General features: G+C 35.5%; 1 protein-coding gene across 4 annotated transcripts in view; it reads left to right on the top strand.

The window, feature by feature from the left end:
- ZNF385D (zinc finger protein 385D) overlaps window positions 1–17,480 on the top strand; it is a 422,321-nt gene that overhangs the window by 348,947 nt on the left and 55,894 nt on the right. For all 4 annotated transcript variants that reach the window (XM_065831194.2, XM_071804956.1, XM_071804957.1 and 1 more), the window contains one exon: window positions 7,488–7,650. In XM_065831194.2, coding sequence (XP_065687266.1) covers window positions 7,488–7,650 — 163 coding nt within the window. The remainder of the gene's footprint in view (window positions 1–7,487; window positions 7,651–17,480) is intronic.

The raw sequence follows: 17,480 nt of genomic DNA on the forward strand, positions 1-17,480 counted from the left end.
GAGCACAGAGAAAATATCTCCATGTACTCTCTTTTGAGGTTTTATACATACAAGTTGGGTTGACTTGTTTGTAATTTCAAATATAAAGCTCAAATTGTACTGAATTGATGGGAATTTAAATATACACTTTTTAAGCTTTTCCTGTTTTCTCTAATATTTTTTGTAGTATCTTTTTGTCTAGCTTACCACTATTCTTCCCTGATGCTTTGATTCAGTCAAAAAAATTGGAAACTCAGAGTTCAATAAGGTTTCTATTGTGAATGTAAGCAGACAAAAATGGTTTCCTGGGCAGCAGAAGCCAGGTGAAAATACTAAAATGAGCTGTGCTGAACCCACCCACTCAACTTTATTTAGTTACGAGTTCACAAGCTGAATGTAGAGAAAATTGAGTTTTTTATGGTCAGCGTACAGTTTCTAAATGAACAGAGGCTCTGGGTAGGTAAGCGTATGTGTACACTCTTGAATCTCATTAGATGGCATGTACTGTGACAAACAGATTCAAAAAGGTGTTGGCTACATATCCATCACTGTTATTTTTCAGATTACATCAGAAAAGACTGAACTTTGCAACACTATTCAGAAAATAACTGTCTCTGAAGCAGTTACTTTAAAATCAACACATCCACTGTTTTTAGGCAAACGTGCATAACCTGAAGATGGAACTACATTTACATTATTAAACTCGTTATGAAGCAAATCACAACATATTGTATCATGGTGAACTTTTTTGTTGTTGTTGTTTCATGGATAGATTGTATGTCAGCTTCCACTTCTAGGATTACCATTATTGACATATTATTCAAAAGGTGTTATTTCTCACGTATCTTTTATTCATTGTGTTTTTGTCTGCTGCTAGTGGAAGGAAGCTGGGGTACATTTCTACAAAATTATAATGGCACATATCATTTGTTCACATTTTCATTTCAAAATATGACAGTTACAAGTTCAAAACTGGAAGCATTTATGTTGTGTTAATTAAGCTGAATAAATACATGGTTTATTTTATCATATGAGTAGCACGTAGTGATGTGTGTAGATTAACCTTCTGTCTCATTCTAAGATTAATCACTTGGTTAATCTGAGTGAAAAAAATCAAACTAGTTTAATATTTTCTTGAAACTCTAACTACAATAAGATTTACCATGGAGAAAATAAATGATGCTGCCAATAATACAGTAAAAGTGAGATTAAATGTTGAAGTTAATTTCATTGGTTACAGTAGTTTTCAAAAGAGCACGTTAAATCTCTGCATTGGAAGAGTTCCCCGAAAAGTAACCATTATTACTATGGAAGTCAGTATGTAAAAACTTCCAGAGACCAGAACTTGATAACCTTGTCAGAGTGAGTTTAAAACTGACCTGCATTAACAGTAAAAAGGATAACAAAACAAATAGACTGTTTATTGAATTTCAACATGTGATGAATTTATGTTGTGCTACATGAAGTACTGGTGTTCTTAAAAGAAAAACGCCAGGTATGGCAACAGATCAATTACTATCTTCCCTTCACATATATTTTGATGCTGTATGTGTCTACGTGGAATGCAGTGTGAAGTGTATTATATCGAGGCAGTTACTTAATACCGCTGTCAATGGCAGCCTACAATACAAGCAGATGCATGGTCATAAAGATACTGTGTTATGGGACAAGCAATTTTAAGTAGGAAATTTTGACCTTTTGCATCTGACCAGGATAAAATAGCTTTTCCTTTGCATAATGAAAATATTTGATTTTATTATAGGATGGATGATTTTACCATAAGAATGGGGTCGATGCCAACCTCTCACAATGTGATGCAGGCTCTTGCCAGGTGCAGTCGCTCACCATTACATAAATGGCTCTGGAAGAAGCCCAAGCATGGGGAGTGGGATGGAGCAGCACTGTTAACCCAGAGGAGCTAGCGAGCTCAGAAAGTATCTATTCGCTCTGATCCTTGAGTCTCAGGCTACCTTCATAAGTGTATTGAATAATTGCTTTATGAAGGAGAAAATTAAATACCTGGAAATTAACATGCTTGGACATTTATTCTGCCATAATAACAGAATTTTTTTTTTTTTTTTTCTACAGAAAGGTCCTTTTTTGGTACTTGCGCTGTTACTGTACATTTGGATCTAGGAAATAGGGCATATGGATCAGTCGTACTTTAGGGGGCAAAAGCCTTCTCTCAGAGCATATCTGAAAGAACTCATATTACACACATCCTTGGCATTTTATACCAGAGTTACATCTAAGTCCGTAATGTAATTAGATCTCTGGCTCTGTATTACAGAGTTGTGCTGAGATAGAGTGCACAAAAAATTGAAATGACACAATTCAGAAGATAAACCTAAGCTTAGCAGAAGGAAGAAATGACGACAGGCAACATCTATCTGCACTATAATTGACTGCAGATTGAGTTTGTATGTATCAGGCAGAATCAGGATACTTTTCTTGTTCAATATGAAACATGTCATTGTGTTGACATCACCTTTAAAAATTACATTCTAAGTCTTCACTTCATATACTATTCTGCAAAGGCTTGCTCAGATACTCAGCTTGGTTTTCTCATGTACCGGGAGTCTGTGAAGCTCTTCTGAAATCCATGGAGTTCTTCTGTTTCCTAGAAAGTAAGCACAGGACTTGTGAGTAGTCCTGAATTCCCTGTGTGTATTCACTTGTCAAACAAAACAGTAAGTCTTGTAAGAAATTGCTTTTGAAGTTTTAAAATAGCCTCAAATAAAGACTTACATATTAAATAGACTAAATACATCTAATTGCAAAAGACTGTACAATCTTATTCTTATTTTATCTGTGGCTCACAGTAAATACCCTGCCCTGAGCAGAACCAGCTGTTGAGCATCTCAAGGCTTCTTAAATTTTCTGTAAACTTCTCCAGCTTGCTTAGTGAAGAAGTTCCATAGAGATCACTTCAGGTTATGTAAACATCACATACCTGGTAGTGTACAGATGTCTCAGCTGCATATTGCAACCTTGCTCAGTAATGTTATTACTGACTGGCCAGCTGAGTAGTCAGACAGCTTTGACTGGCAACTTTAGAGTCATCAGAAAAAGATAGGATGCTTATTCTGAAAATAAAAAGGTCTTTTGGTTTCCATCACTTTCTTGTGTACTTAGAACATCTGTGAAATTATATTTCAAGTACCTATTGACAGCTAAACTTTCGGAAAATGTTCTGTACTCAGCGATTAAGACAATGTGTAGGATTGTCATCTAATAAACAACTTTCCTCACCTCACCAAAGGACAGAAGCCCTCTTGACTTATGTAGTTGTCTGTTACTGTTTTCTCACTGACAGTATTAGTTTGAATCTGGAAACTCTTTTTTAGTTTGTTTGTTTTTAGAGCTTTTTACTCTGGAGGATCCTGACTCTTGACATCAATTGCTGATGTATTAGCCAAAATTGATGTTCTTGTACTGGGAATAACAACAGAGGTGACAATGGCATCCAGGAGCTGGTTAAAACAGAGACATGACATGATCTACTGAAAATTCAGACAGACAGAAAGGCCTTTTCAGCACTCTCGGCCCTTGTTTGGGGATTTAGGAGGGTGCAGACAGACTGCAACCTTGCTACTAATTGGCCAGATGGCAGCATGGAGCACTCTCCATAATGGACATCTTTCAAAATGTATTGTCAAACAAGAAATACATAAAGGAGGATAGTTGGATTGAATTTTTGTGAGGAAGAATGAGCGAAACATATTTAGTACACTTTTTTAAAGTTCTTTTATTTGAGCTGGCTTTTATTATGAAGGCATTACCTAGAAAAAATGACTGAGGCAGGAAAACAAGGTTGCTAGTATGAGGTGGACTAGGAGGGATAAGAAAAGGATGGAAGATGCAGTGCTGTTAAGTTGAAAACCCTCTGAGAAAAGGAGGAGACACTTGGTAATATGTTGTCCTTATGGTAGTTGTGGTACAATATTATTGTTGTGGTACAATTATTATTAGATACATGGAAGCAGAGGAAACTGTTTTGCATAAGAGGTGCTTAAACTGACTTGTGCTGATCAAATAGGCAGGACTTCATTCCAAATAACTTTGAAAAGTTATTTACTATTTAGAAACCTTGCCATTTCCTTGAAGTAATTCTCATAGACCAGGGTTTCTCTACATATAATTTACAGTATCAGAGCCCTCAAAATTCAGTTGAGGATCCTTGAGTTTTCAACTTCAGATGCACAGAAATAATCTACCTTTTACTTTGTTGTTAGCCATGTTTTTCAAGAATGGATATAGTTTCTTAAAGTTCACTGTAATGTTGCACCAGCAATATTTGACATGTTTCTTACCTTTCCTCACTGACTGGGTCACATGTTAGCTGACAGTGATTTGCCTTCACAGTGCTAGGCTTAATTCTGTGTATCAAGCATAGAAACTGTGGTGTGAGAAGTAAACTTGGAAACCGTGATAAAAGAAAGGTTTCTTAAGGTATTCTTCTAATGTGTTCTTTTGTAATCATAAAAAGAAACAGAATTTAGTATTAAAGCATTCTTAGGATAGCTGATTGACTATGATTAAGAGTTGTTCCCTAGTAATAGGGAATTTTTCCTTTAGGATTGCCCTGAATCTCTTTCATTTGAGAGAATATCTGATTATAGATCAAGCAGTTGTTTCTCAAAGGGGACTGGCTTCCATCAAGATCAGCAATTATGAATGTCAATACCCGTTTACAAAACATGGAAAGGGAAATCCTCCCTTGATTCTCATGGGCTTCTGTAGATGTAGGATTTCACCTGTAACCTCTGCTCATTCTCTGAGCACAAGTTTGAGCACAACTTGGTAAGGTAATATAAAAACATGTGTATGTTGTCTTCTTGGATTTTGTAGCTGTTGAACTCTGAAGTGTTCCAGAAGTAGACCTCTTCTACTTGTAAAGTTCCGCATAGGCTAATTTGGAGCCATTAAATGCTTAGGACCAATCGATCTGTTCTTACATGGAACTGTTATTAATGTGCCAGCAACAGTTATGCTGAAACAAGCTCAGGTGGCTTCATATCCCCACAGAGGATGGAATTTTAAAGTTTGAAATTAAAAAAGGCATAAAGATCTTTATATAGAGGCTGGGTAAACTGGCAGTGTTCCATGGGAAGTTAGTAATGGACAACTTTGCATAGCAGCCATCGTACTTGTAAATTTGGGCAATGAATTTCTACTTTGGAGTAATTTAATTCACTAATTTCTGCACAGGGTCTCATTGTATAATCTCTATGCATCCAAAATTGTACTTGAGTTGAGGTTTATGGAGCTGTAGCTGCAAGAATTTGGAGGGAAGAGAACTCTGGATGCAGGAGACATAAACCGGAGGTGCTCTGTCAACGATTCTGTGAAGAAAATTGAGCTGTGTATCAAACTAATTTCAACATTTGTGATTTAGTATTAAGGACCATGTTCTGACTACCTTCCTGATATTTGAAGAATGACACTATTAGTTAAGGAAAACAAGTGCAGTCAGACTCTGGAGCTGACTGATAATTAAATTTAACTAGAAACTGTAAAAATAATTGACATGATAGCAACATGAGGATGTGCTGTATAATGTCGGTTTTAATGCATCATCGTAACTTGATGCTGGTCTTTCAGCTGAACAATAATTAACATCTCTTGACTGTTTGTATTTGGCTTACAGTATGTCTCAATGTTATGTGTTGGGAACTCTAAAAAGTGCATGATTGTGCGGTTTCTGTTCGAGTTGTTTCTAATTAATAAATTCACTGTCCAGTGTTCTTTCAATAAGGGTACCTAATACAACATTTACATTATTTTAGGTATAAAGAAACTGGCTTTTGAACTAAACTGAATGATGCATCTCAAAATACAACAAAAGCGTATGCATGTGTGTGTATCTATGCATGTATGCACATAGACATATATGTGTTTATTGGTTTAGACAAGGTCTCTCATTTCTTACCTACTCACATTGAGCTTCTCAAATCTCAGGCATCTGGGAGGAATCATGACTTTTCATGAAAACTGAAAGTCATCTTGAGATGAATTAAGATACACTCTTACTGTGATATCAACTAGAACTTCCACTCTCCCCAAAATTCAGCACATTAAATAATGGTCTAATGACTGAAAAAATGCTAGATAATGCAGGACTCTTCTACCTGTATGAGTGGCTCAGCAAGTTGAGTGACTGTGTCATTTTATCCCCTTGATCCTTTGAGTTTATAGCCACTAGATTGCATAAGTGTTTTTTTCTTCTTCTGATACCACAATAGAAAGCATTTACCTTTCTTTTTTTATTCTAAGGATCTGCTGTTGTTTCATTCCAGAAACAAAATAATGACCTTTGTGGGTCCTTGGGCTGATCCAGCATAGTTGCTTGTCACTTGTTCAATTCTGTAGTAGCTAGATTTTCACTATTTTTCTAGAGCCTTAATTATTTGTCTTTCAAGCAAGAAAGAAGTTGCTTTCAATAAACTTTGAAGTTCAGCAATAAAAATATAAGGAATTCTCCAGGTTGTTACATTATTAACTGGAAGACTATCTTATTTACGAGAGTTTAGATGATTAGAGAAGCAAGAAACTCTGAATATTCATACTCATTCCAGTGGCTTTGTATGAGGTTTAATCTTACACTTCAAATACAATTCTTAACACATATTTGCAACATAAATTAAATGAAGAAAAGTTGGTATTAGCTCAAGATAATAAAGATACTTTCAGAGTAATACACAAATCTTAATAGCAATGGACATACAAATCTATGTTAGCTTAATCATATCAAGTAGCCAAAATATATTTGGGACTGTGACGGGATTTATGTCAGCTTTCTCCTTTCAAAGGATACTTCTGGCTTTGAATTTCAAATGCTACCTTTTGTAGCAGGTGGACAAAAGTAATCCTTTTTTTTTTTTTTTTTTTTTTAAGAAAGCCAGCTAATTGCATGTCTGCCACGCATTCAGTTAAATCTTTGGTGACGATCTTTAAAAGAGAATGTTTTATGTTTTATTTTCTTTTGTTTGGGCTTTGGCTTTGATTTGGGGTTTTTTTGGTGTGTTTTTTTACTGTCAGTCTTTGCTGAGAAGTTTCTGATGTCACTGTCAAAAATAATCTGTTCTTTGAAAGAAGCTTTGACAAAATCTCTAGTTGGAAATAGAAACTGGAGAAGTGCAAACCTACTAAGAGGAGAGTGCCTTCCTCCCCAATGCCTGAGATACTTTTTTTTCATGTGAAAGAAAAAAAAAAAAGTCTTGTTAGAAAAACTAATAGTAGCATGTTAGACTAAAACAACCTTATTTTGGTCTGAAGGTAATACCCTGTTATACAGTAGTATACTGTATTTATAGAATTGGGGTTGTTTGAGTATTTTTTCCATTGTTTTCCCAAGCATCATTCTAAATATAATTTACTGTCTAGTCACTACTTGGATAATGTGAATGGTACCCATTATTGAAAGGTAGTCTGTATTTGTACTAATACAGAGAATGCCAGTTTAGAAATGAGCCTGATTGCATGGTTCATTTTGTTCTCCTTTGTAGAGCCAGGCTGCGGCCCACTACAAAGGCACTAAACATGCCAAGAAGCTCAAAGCACTGGAAGCCATGAAAAATAAGCAGAAATCTGTTACTACCAAGGACAGCGCAAAGACTACCTTCACCTCCATCACTACCAATACCATCAATACCAGCTCTGACAAAACAGGTTAAGCGACAATATTTGTTGGTTTTGCTTGTTTTGGTTTGTTTTGTTTTTTCTTGTTGAATTCCATGTCTGTTTGGTTATGTGCTTGCCTCATTGATTCATGCTCGATCCATCTTTCTGTGTGATAGTGATTTCTTTTAGCCCTTTCAATAGGCTGGTGAGAGTATGACAGTCATGCAACCAATTTCTCTTAGTGAAAAGAGGCTTGATGTTCTTTTGGGACAGAATGCAATACTCATGATTTGACTAATTTTTATAGTAGCTAAACTATTACATGTCAGCTGATCTAAAGCTCCTAGTCTATATGCAGCATCTATAAATAACAACATATGGCATATTTCTTTTAACTACAATGTAGCAAATTGAGCTACTTGTGCCTAGAAGCCTCTTACAAAAGCATTGTTAGTGAAAACCTAATTTTCATAAATTTCAAACATTACATTATTTTTTTAAAATGGCTATTGCATGGTTTTGAACTGGAAAATAGCTGCATAACCTCAATTCCACACAATCAGGTAAGTGCTATTGATGCCAATTATTCTGCTTAAATGAGTCTTCAGACTGAAATCATATCCTTTAAATTATTGTGTGGGTAAAAGGTACTCCTTTGCAAATAAAATGTATGCGAGTATTTGGTAAAGTCAACAGGGTTTGATTGATCTTGCATTTAAAATATGTGGATATTGCACTGGAAATTTCAAAGGAAGGTTGTAAGCTTGCTGAAGGGTAGTGTAGTATCTTGCAGAGTACGACTGTTCTTGCGTATGAAGGGATACAGTTTGCATATTTAGTGATAATCAACCTCCTTTCCCCAAATAAGCCAAAAACAGCCACAGCAAAAAGCCAAAGCTGTGAAACAAGAGATCTTTCTGCTGATGCTGAGAACTGCTCATTTGGAACCAATTCTGATGCAGTAAGTTTAGCATTGTAAATGGATATGCACTAACCAATTATAATATAACACAAAGGTACCTTGCATACGTATTTTTAGGGAGATTTATATCCTAATTACAATAGAGTTGCTTTAAAAAACAATTGTTACGTTATTTTCATGTTTCTTATTAAAAAAAAAAAAGGCAAGAGAGAGAGAGAGAGAAATAAAGAGCGAGCTTTCTGAACCTTCTGGCTACTTTTCTTTCTATGATGAAAGAAATGAAGCATGGGAGAATAGGAACCATGTCAGAAGTTATTTATGAAGATATATATGTTTCTAAATATACGAATACGTTTAAAAGATTTTCTTTGTGTTACCTGTTGACATATTCAGAACAGAAGGGGAGATGTTGTATGGAGTGATTTATTGTTTGCAGAATATTATCTAGTGATTGGAAAAAATAACTGAAGAAAAAAGAGATCTTTTTAAGCTTTAAAATGTGTAAGTTTGAAGGATTTTCCAAGGTGCCTTAAATCCAGTCTGAGTCTTTCCATCAGGCTTTGAATTAGATCCCTGACAAGATATATGAACTGTCTTGTATCCAAGGTCAGTAGTACAAATCGGTTTTTGTATTGGCATAAGTAAGAAAACATCAGAAATCTAGTTGTGCACACAAGCAGTGGCCTACTCAGGAGTTTCCTCAGCTTTACACATCGTTTGTGACTTCTTGGCTTGATTCCATAGAACGTGTGTACATATATACTTATATGTATTCTATGCTAGAAGTACTGACCTTCACAGCATTCTAAAATAAACATATTGATGTAAATTGACAAACAGTCCAAAATCTGACGATTTTACAAAATACTGAGAGCCATATTCAACTACTGGTGAAAGCCCTATTTAACCAATTGCATTAAAGGATAGGCAGCCAGTTCTGTCCAAATGCAAGTATAGTGCTTACAGGTTAGCGTTGATATGACTGGCAGTAGAACAGCATCCTTGATGTGAATTATCCTTTGTAGAATGAAGGAGGTATGTAAAGCAGTAGGGAAGGAAAAAAAAAAAAAAAGAGACAGTTTTGGGTAGCCAAAAGGACAAAATTTTCTGCCAAACATGACAAGTTAAAAGTTTCATAAATCAGAATTTTTTTCTCTTCCTGTTATTCTTTATCTTGTATTTGCTTGATTGAAATTTCTGGAAGCCAGAATAACATCAGAATTTACTGCACTATATGAGTCTTCACATTTGTATGTGATCGGTGTAAAAGTGAAATATTTGGATAGTAACATGCAGTTCTGAGGGAGTAGTTGTATTCATAAATATAATTCATTCATTAGTCTTTCCTAAATCTAAATCAGTTCTGTTACTAAGTGTGCTTGTGATAATTCAGAACAAAAGCTTTTTTCGCAGTATTTTAAAGCTCTCTGATGAGGATTAATACTTCATCCCAAATACGCTGAGGATAAGGTCGTGTTTATATCACCTCCAATATATCATGTACAGCAGTGGTTAAATGGTGAATTACATGTCAGTCACAGCACATTGGTCAGGACTTCAGTTCAGTGGTTCCATGTACCCTTAGCAGCTCCAGTAAGCAAAATGCCATCAGGAAATCTGCAGTGCTATGCAACAAAGATTATGAAAAAGACCACACAGTATACAAACTGATTCAGGAGCTAAAGCAGCAATTTGTTACGTTGCTTATTCTGGAACTATTTTGTTAGTCGTGGTGCCAGCATGTGTTATTGCAATAAATAATGGAGACTGCAACCTACAATGTAAGAGGACTCCTTAAAAACTTTCATAAATGATTCCTGATGGTTAAGCTATGTGTTAAGGAGAAAATATAAAATAGGGTAATTTTGCTCATTCTGTGAAAGGTGCTATTTTTTTTTAACCCCTTTATACAAACTTTTAGATTTATTAGAAGGCTTGAACTTGACAAATATTTGAGGGAATGAAATATCATGAAGAATTATGCTGGCAGTCACATGATGGACAATGCCATTCTCAACATGTGGGAACTTTTAACATCCTTCTTTCATCTCTATTTACCATTTATTATGTGATACCAGTTGTCACTCAGGACAGAAAAACAGAAAACATGACCATTCCAAAACCAAGCCCACTTTATGATAGTAAAAAAGTCAAATTTCAGTATTTAATGATTTTCCAATTCAAGGGGTGAGTATAAAAATTCATATTTTCACCATATATAAAAATACATGCATATATATTCCCTGAAATAAAGTTGCTAAACATCCTTGATAGCTTTACAAATTACACCTCCTTTCTGCCAGGGTATGTTTTCCTCATAAAAATGCGTCGCTTTGGCTGTAAGGGCAGATACTTAGGAACACCTTTCAGAATATATTTAGATAGACTGTGTTGTGTCATCCTAACTATATGTCCTGTCCAGTAAAGTCATTATTGTGCACTTAGATTTGGGGTTTTTTAATCTAGAGTCAGTGTCCAAGATTATATCCATGTAAAATCAGATCGCTATAATTGTTGCATATGTCTAAATATTGATCTTTTCCAAAGCTATTTGAAGTTAAAAAGTACTCTCCATGACCACATTATCACTAATTAGGTCTTGACAATTTGGGCTATTTTTATTTATCTGTTTATTCACCAGAGAACTCAGCATGAGTTAAATCATTTTTTTATCAACAGAGAAGAAGGAATAGGGCTTTCTAAGCGGGGAAGACAAGGAATTGGGAGCCGTCACTATGGCAAAGTCTTTAAAAACGGACAAACGACACTGGGCCAAGGCACATCTATCATTAGTACAGTCTGAACAGTGAAGAGACCCCCGTGCTGTCAGAGAACAAAATACTGGCGCCTGTCCTGAAGAACTTGCAGTTTACACAAGACAGCTTAGGGAGGTTGACACTGTTCATGTAATAGGTGGTAGTTTTAAAAGAGCAGCAGCATAAACATGTTCAAGTGAAAAAGCCATCACAAGAAATCAAAACACTGTAGGTTGGATTAGAAGGAAAAGGAAGAAGTGGGTTTTTTTTGTTTTGTTTTGACTTTGTTTTGGGGTTTTGTTTGTTTTGTTTGGGTTTTGTTTGTTGTTTTTGGTTTATTTTTTCAGATATTGAAATTATGTGTGGGGAACAGCATGGGAGAAAGCTTAAGTTATCTTCTTTTTCTTTCACTGTCACGTATGAAAATTATTCTCTGTGGGAAAATTGTAGCTGTGCTACCCCTTTTCAGTCTTTTTTTTCTTTTGATCTAAGAAGTGATAAGATTTTTCTGATCAGCAGATGAATTTCACTCATGAAATAACTATTTCAGGCCAGCTGTGATAATTCTGAAATGGAGAGCAGGTAAATTAGGAGACAGCAGTCAGTCTGGCAAGGACTTGGGCATAAAAAAGAAAGACAGGAAGAAGAAAGATATCGGAAATGATGTGGTACGTCAGGGTTAATCTTAAAGGGGGGATAAAGGGATATGGCACAAAATAGAGAAGTATGGGAAGATATGTTAGAATTTGGCAGCCACAAATGCCGCAGGATCACAGAATTTTTGAAGTTCTGTGAAGGTAGCTCAAAAGGGACATCTGGAGATTGACAAGGTCAGTCCTACAGGGCAGAGCAGAGTCAGCTAGGGCAGGATGCTCAGCATCTCTTTTCGTTTTCAACCTCTTACTGGACAACCCATTCTACTGTTTGACTGCATTCAGAGTAGAGAAATTTTTTCATGTATTTAAGTCCAATCTTTTTTATTTCAGTTTATGCCTGTTGTGTCTTGTCCTGTCACTAGGCACCACTGTAAGCAGTGTCTGGCTCTTTTTTCTCCCTGACCCCATCAGTTGTTTATACACACTTCTGGCTTATGTTTAAAGTGGTGTCCAGCAGGATCCTAGGTCCTTCTCTACAAAGCTGTTAACTGGTGTAGAGAGTTATTGTTTCCCATTTGTGAGACTCATTGAATTCCAAAGGACTCCTGTTGTCCAATTTCTCCAGCCTGTCCAGGTCCCTCTGAATGGCAACATACCTGTCTGGTGTACCAGGCACTCCTCCCAGTTGTGTGTCATCAACAAACTTGCTGAGAGTCCATACTGTCCTGTTATCTGGGTCATTAATGAAGACTTTGAACAGTATTAGCACTGATAGAAGTTATTGGAGCACCCTACTAGTAACTGGCCTCCATATGGTGCAGGTGACCACAAACTTTTGACCCTGGCAGTTCACCCAGCATTTTTTCTACTATGCTTTGTGTTTTTTTGTAAAAATGAGATTGAAGAAACTATAAGAAAACAATAAGAATAAGCTGAAATAATTAAAATGGAAATGAGTTAGACTTATCCATATCTCTAAACTCTGCTAATACATGACTTTAATACGTTTGCACTAGTTTCCCATCAGACAAGTCATGTTGAATTTATGTAGCATGCATTACTGTTATAAAATGTATTTTACATGCAATTAATTTTTTTTTAAAAGGTCCTTGATGGGACCTGATTGAAGTGCAAAGCTCTTTCTCTTGCATTTTAAATTGTTTCTGTATGTCTTTCTGTTGCAATACGTAGCAAATTCAGAGTTTTTGTTTTCAGAACTGTTTTATTCTTTTCAAGTGTACTTCATGCCCTGTTACATACTGTGTTGTCTTCATGTATTGGACCTTTTCTAATAATTCCATAGTGCATTTTATCACCCTTGCAACCGTTGACTGTACTTCTGTGGGATGACTCAACAGTCTACAGATACTGGGTGTAAAAGCTGATGCAGATCTGTTGCCTCAACATCAGCTTACACTGGAGGGGAAGTTAGTCTGTAGAGAAATGGGGAGTGGCGATGATGTTGTTAGACAGTATGCAGGATGTCCTCAGCTGTTACTGACGTGGAGAACTCAGCTTCAAATGCAAGGAGTGTTATAACAGAATGAAATCTACTGAACTGCTTAGACTGTTCATCTATACTTTTGATTTTATTGAATATATGAAGGAGAGGAGAGCAGAGGTTATTAAACATAATACACATTGATAGCCTAGGTGGAATTTCTGGGACCAACTATAGATATGCCTATTGACACTAATTGCACTGGCTTCTCCTTAGTGTGAGAGGAAATCATGTCAATGAAGTCTAGCGCACAAGTCATCTTAAGTAAACGTCTATAAATCTGATGAATGATGAAGACCTGGGAAAAAATATAAAAAACGCCTGTGGTGGCTAGGTCAGGTATAAACTGCTATGCTGATATCTAAAGTTAGCTGAGAGAAATTCCAACCTCAGTGACCAAATCACCCGTTCCTTCAATGTATTACTACTTTTTTTCCCACAGGTTTTGTTTCTTTATAACTGAATCATTAATTGCTTTGTAAGAATTTGATGCTCAGTGTTCAAACTCTGAGTTGTGTTAGCTAATTCTGAATGATTACCTAACAAATGACACCATTTCTGTCTGTCAAGTGGAAATTTTAATATGCTTTTGAATAGCTTTTAGATTTCCCACTGATGGGAAGATAGTTTCTTTATATTTTTGTTTGTTTTTTTAAAAAATGAACCTTTTTCTCGTCTAATTTTTTAGGCATAGAAAGAAAATGATTGCCTAATAAAAATAGACTGACAGAGTATGTATGATGTAGTGTTAAAATATTAACTTCGTCTTTCTCATATGACATACAACCATAGGTGTCCTAGTGAACATGTCCTATTAGAACTTTGTGTCTCTTTCAGGTCTCTAGTGAGGGACTCTGCTGTAATCAGTATGTGCTACTTTATTTAAGATTCAAAACTTCTGGTCTAAATTGTAGGAAAAATTTTCAAATAGTGCTCAAATGAAAACTTGGTCATATGAATCCTTATAGAGGAACAACATATGGTTGACCAGTACTATAGCAGTGTCATTAAAAATATGAAGAAATATTCTTTGAATATATTTATGTGAATATGTTTGTGCATGTTTGTTCGCAATATTTGCACTTTTCTGTTCACAATGGGTGATTAACTGTTATTTCCTCCAATACTATGGATTAGCACACCTTGCTTGCTTGCTTTTATCACTTAGTCGAAGGCCTGTGTACATTAGCTCTCTATGTAGATATATTTGCATAGTTCCTGGCCAGAAGCTGTAATGAAAAGAAACTCCCAATTGAAAATGAAAATGAGTGTCCTCTTATCTCTCCTTTCCTTTTATTTCCACTTTCGTTTTATCTCCCCTACTTTCAGCTTTTGAGCTTTTTTTTTTTTATTATTATAAATGTAAGTTTTGGTAATGGCTAGGCTTTAAAGTTTATGAGAACTTCCATATATTAAGAATTATTGGATTATTTCTGGTGTTGCTTGGTAAACCTACGCTGTTTTATCATTTACTCTTTGAGATATATGTTCAATCCTTTGTTCTTAATGGAAAACCACCCTAACTTTCCCTTTCTTAAGGAAAACTGAGGAAGACATACTGCTGTATTTATGGCATGCAAGTATATTTAACTAAAAGTGTCACTGTCTATTTATTAGCATTGTTATAGACAGCAGATGTTTTTATAATCTGTTGAAACTTATTTAATTCTATAATATTTCTAATAATCATATAGATGTCAACTGTATTTAAAATTAAAAATGCTATTTAATACTATTCAAAATCTGCTGCTGGATGCAGAAAGAATTTACTATGTGATCCTGGTGTGCAATTCGATGGTACAGCTTAGGCTGTGGATACCTTTGCATATGGAATTATTAAAGATATTTCATCTAAGAAGATAATTCAGTGCAGTCTGTTTATATAACTTTGTTGTTGTTTTGTTTCGATATGCTTTAATATATCATAAAGTGTGCTTTTGCTTTGGCAAGTGGTTTCTTCAGATAAATCAGCATTGCTTAGGGCAGAGCAGAATTAACAGACTAATTTGGGGTTTAGGCTTGTGAGATCCTGGATATAAACTGATTTTGTTTACAAGTCAATGTTTTAGTACACATCAAAACAGAACAAAGACACTGAAGCTTGAATTTGTAAGGATTTTTCTTCATATTAACTTGTTTGAGATATTTTGGGTGGAGCATTCCAAAGCTGCAGCTGTGAAATAATAAATGAGGAGTAATTGCCTGGTGACTAGCGCAGAGCCAACTAGAGGACATCATGGCACACTCCCTAGTCACTCAGTTCTTAAAATCCAGCGTCTTCTTTTTAATTTTATTTGAATGAAAAATCTTTAAAATAAGCTGTAGTCTGGAAATATGTTCTTACTTTCTGATTCTCTTGCCATTTGCTTGGAAATTAGAGATCACTGATTCACAGCTGTCAGTTCTCTTAGTCAGCCCAAACCAGTAAAATTTAATTGCACTACAACATCTTTCACTTTAAATCACCTATGCTTTGACTTTTCCATACTTCAGACAATCTGTAGCTTACTGCAGCACAAAATGTTATCAGCATTCCACAGACTGTTGTACCAATTTTGCATTAGAGCTTGATGGTAATTTGGAAGACAATAGCTTCTCTTTTGATCTCTTATGTAGAACTAGGGCTTTTTCTTTCTTTCAGAGTATAGCTAAATGGCGATATAAAAATTACAGTAATTTATGTGTGCCTCAATTGATCATGAATGTGCAATAAAATCCTCCTTTGATGGCATCTATGTATGGTGAGAGCTTCGTCATATGGACACCATGTGTTTTCTGTGGACCCAGCTGCTTTTGATTGGGATTGCCTTGACAACAATTTTGTGCTTGAATAATCCTGCAGATAGAAAACTGCTGTCAGTCACAACATCTGTATCAGCCTATTGAATCAGTGTGAAAGTCCAATACTGACAATGGTATTGTTCTAATGTCTGAAAAGCAATCTCTGTGGAAATATTAAATAGGGTCTTTCATAGTATCTCAGAGAAAAGTCAGTTTGGTTGCTGCATGCCCATAGTTGTAACAACTAGAAATCTTGGAAATAATCTTCTGTTTATCAGTTATCTGTTTTCAGTTATTCATCAGTATTGCTCTAAAAACTGAATCAGGCACTTTAGTTTGTATCTGCTTAGTGACTCATTCTTCGTGATCTGTTTTGTTGTTATGTTAGGAATGGCATTGACACTATCTTGTAGGATGAGTCTGAAGGCTCCACAGTTCTAGCCTAGGGATTTTTTAAAAAGATGGTATTGTAGTCCTAGATGCTCTGTCAAGTTTTTATTGTAAAAGATTCAGAAGCCCATTACTACCATGTAATTGTTTATTTTGTCAGTTAGTGAACTAATTTGGAATGGAGCAGAAACTTCTGGATTCAATGTTCTCAGATAGGTGGTCAGTTTTTGTGAGTCTGTAGTTTTTCAGATGAGAAGGGTCTGCTTTGAGAACAACAGCAGAGTAGGTAGGTCTTCATTTAAGTGAATCAAATGCATTTCATACAACAAAATGTATTGTTCTCAGGAAAGAGCAATAAAGGATTTTTTTTAAAGCTGGGAGACTACATGTAAAGGTGAAGATGACTTGGTAATACATGATAAAATATCAGCTACACATGAACCACTGACAAAGTGATGTTTCCAGAAAGCTTTGTGATCATGCCTTTTTTTGAGGATTACGGAGGAGTAAATTTTTTATTAACTGTATTATCTTTTTTTTTTTTTCCAAAGAATATAATCAAATTGAGTGGTAACTTAGGGAAGATCTAGTCAAATCATTTAAGAATGGTTTAATAGTGAAAGATCTAATGAGATAGATGCATTCAACTTCATTATTTACTTAATCAAAGAGAATGTGAACCGTATTTTGATTACAGACTATAAAAGTTTGCGTGAAAATTCTGATAACAAAACATTCCTAGTAGTTGGGAGGCGTGGCAATATCCAAAGAATGCAAGTGGAAAATACTTAGCTTCATTCCACAATCAGGACAAAATCTTTTTAACAATGAGAAGGGTTGTAACATATACCAAATGTAATGTGGAATTCTCATAATCATTTGACCAAAGCTGTTGGGGTTCACTCAGGAATTAATAATGTAAGTCCTCTGGG

This window comes from Patagioenas fasciata, chromosome 2 (assembly GCF_037038585.1).
Source record: "Patagioenas fasciata isolate bPatFas1 chromosome 2, bPatFas1.hap1, whole genome shotgun sequence".
NCBI lineage: Eukaryota > Metazoa > Chordata > Aves > Columbiformes > Columbidae > Patagioenas > Patagioenas fasciata.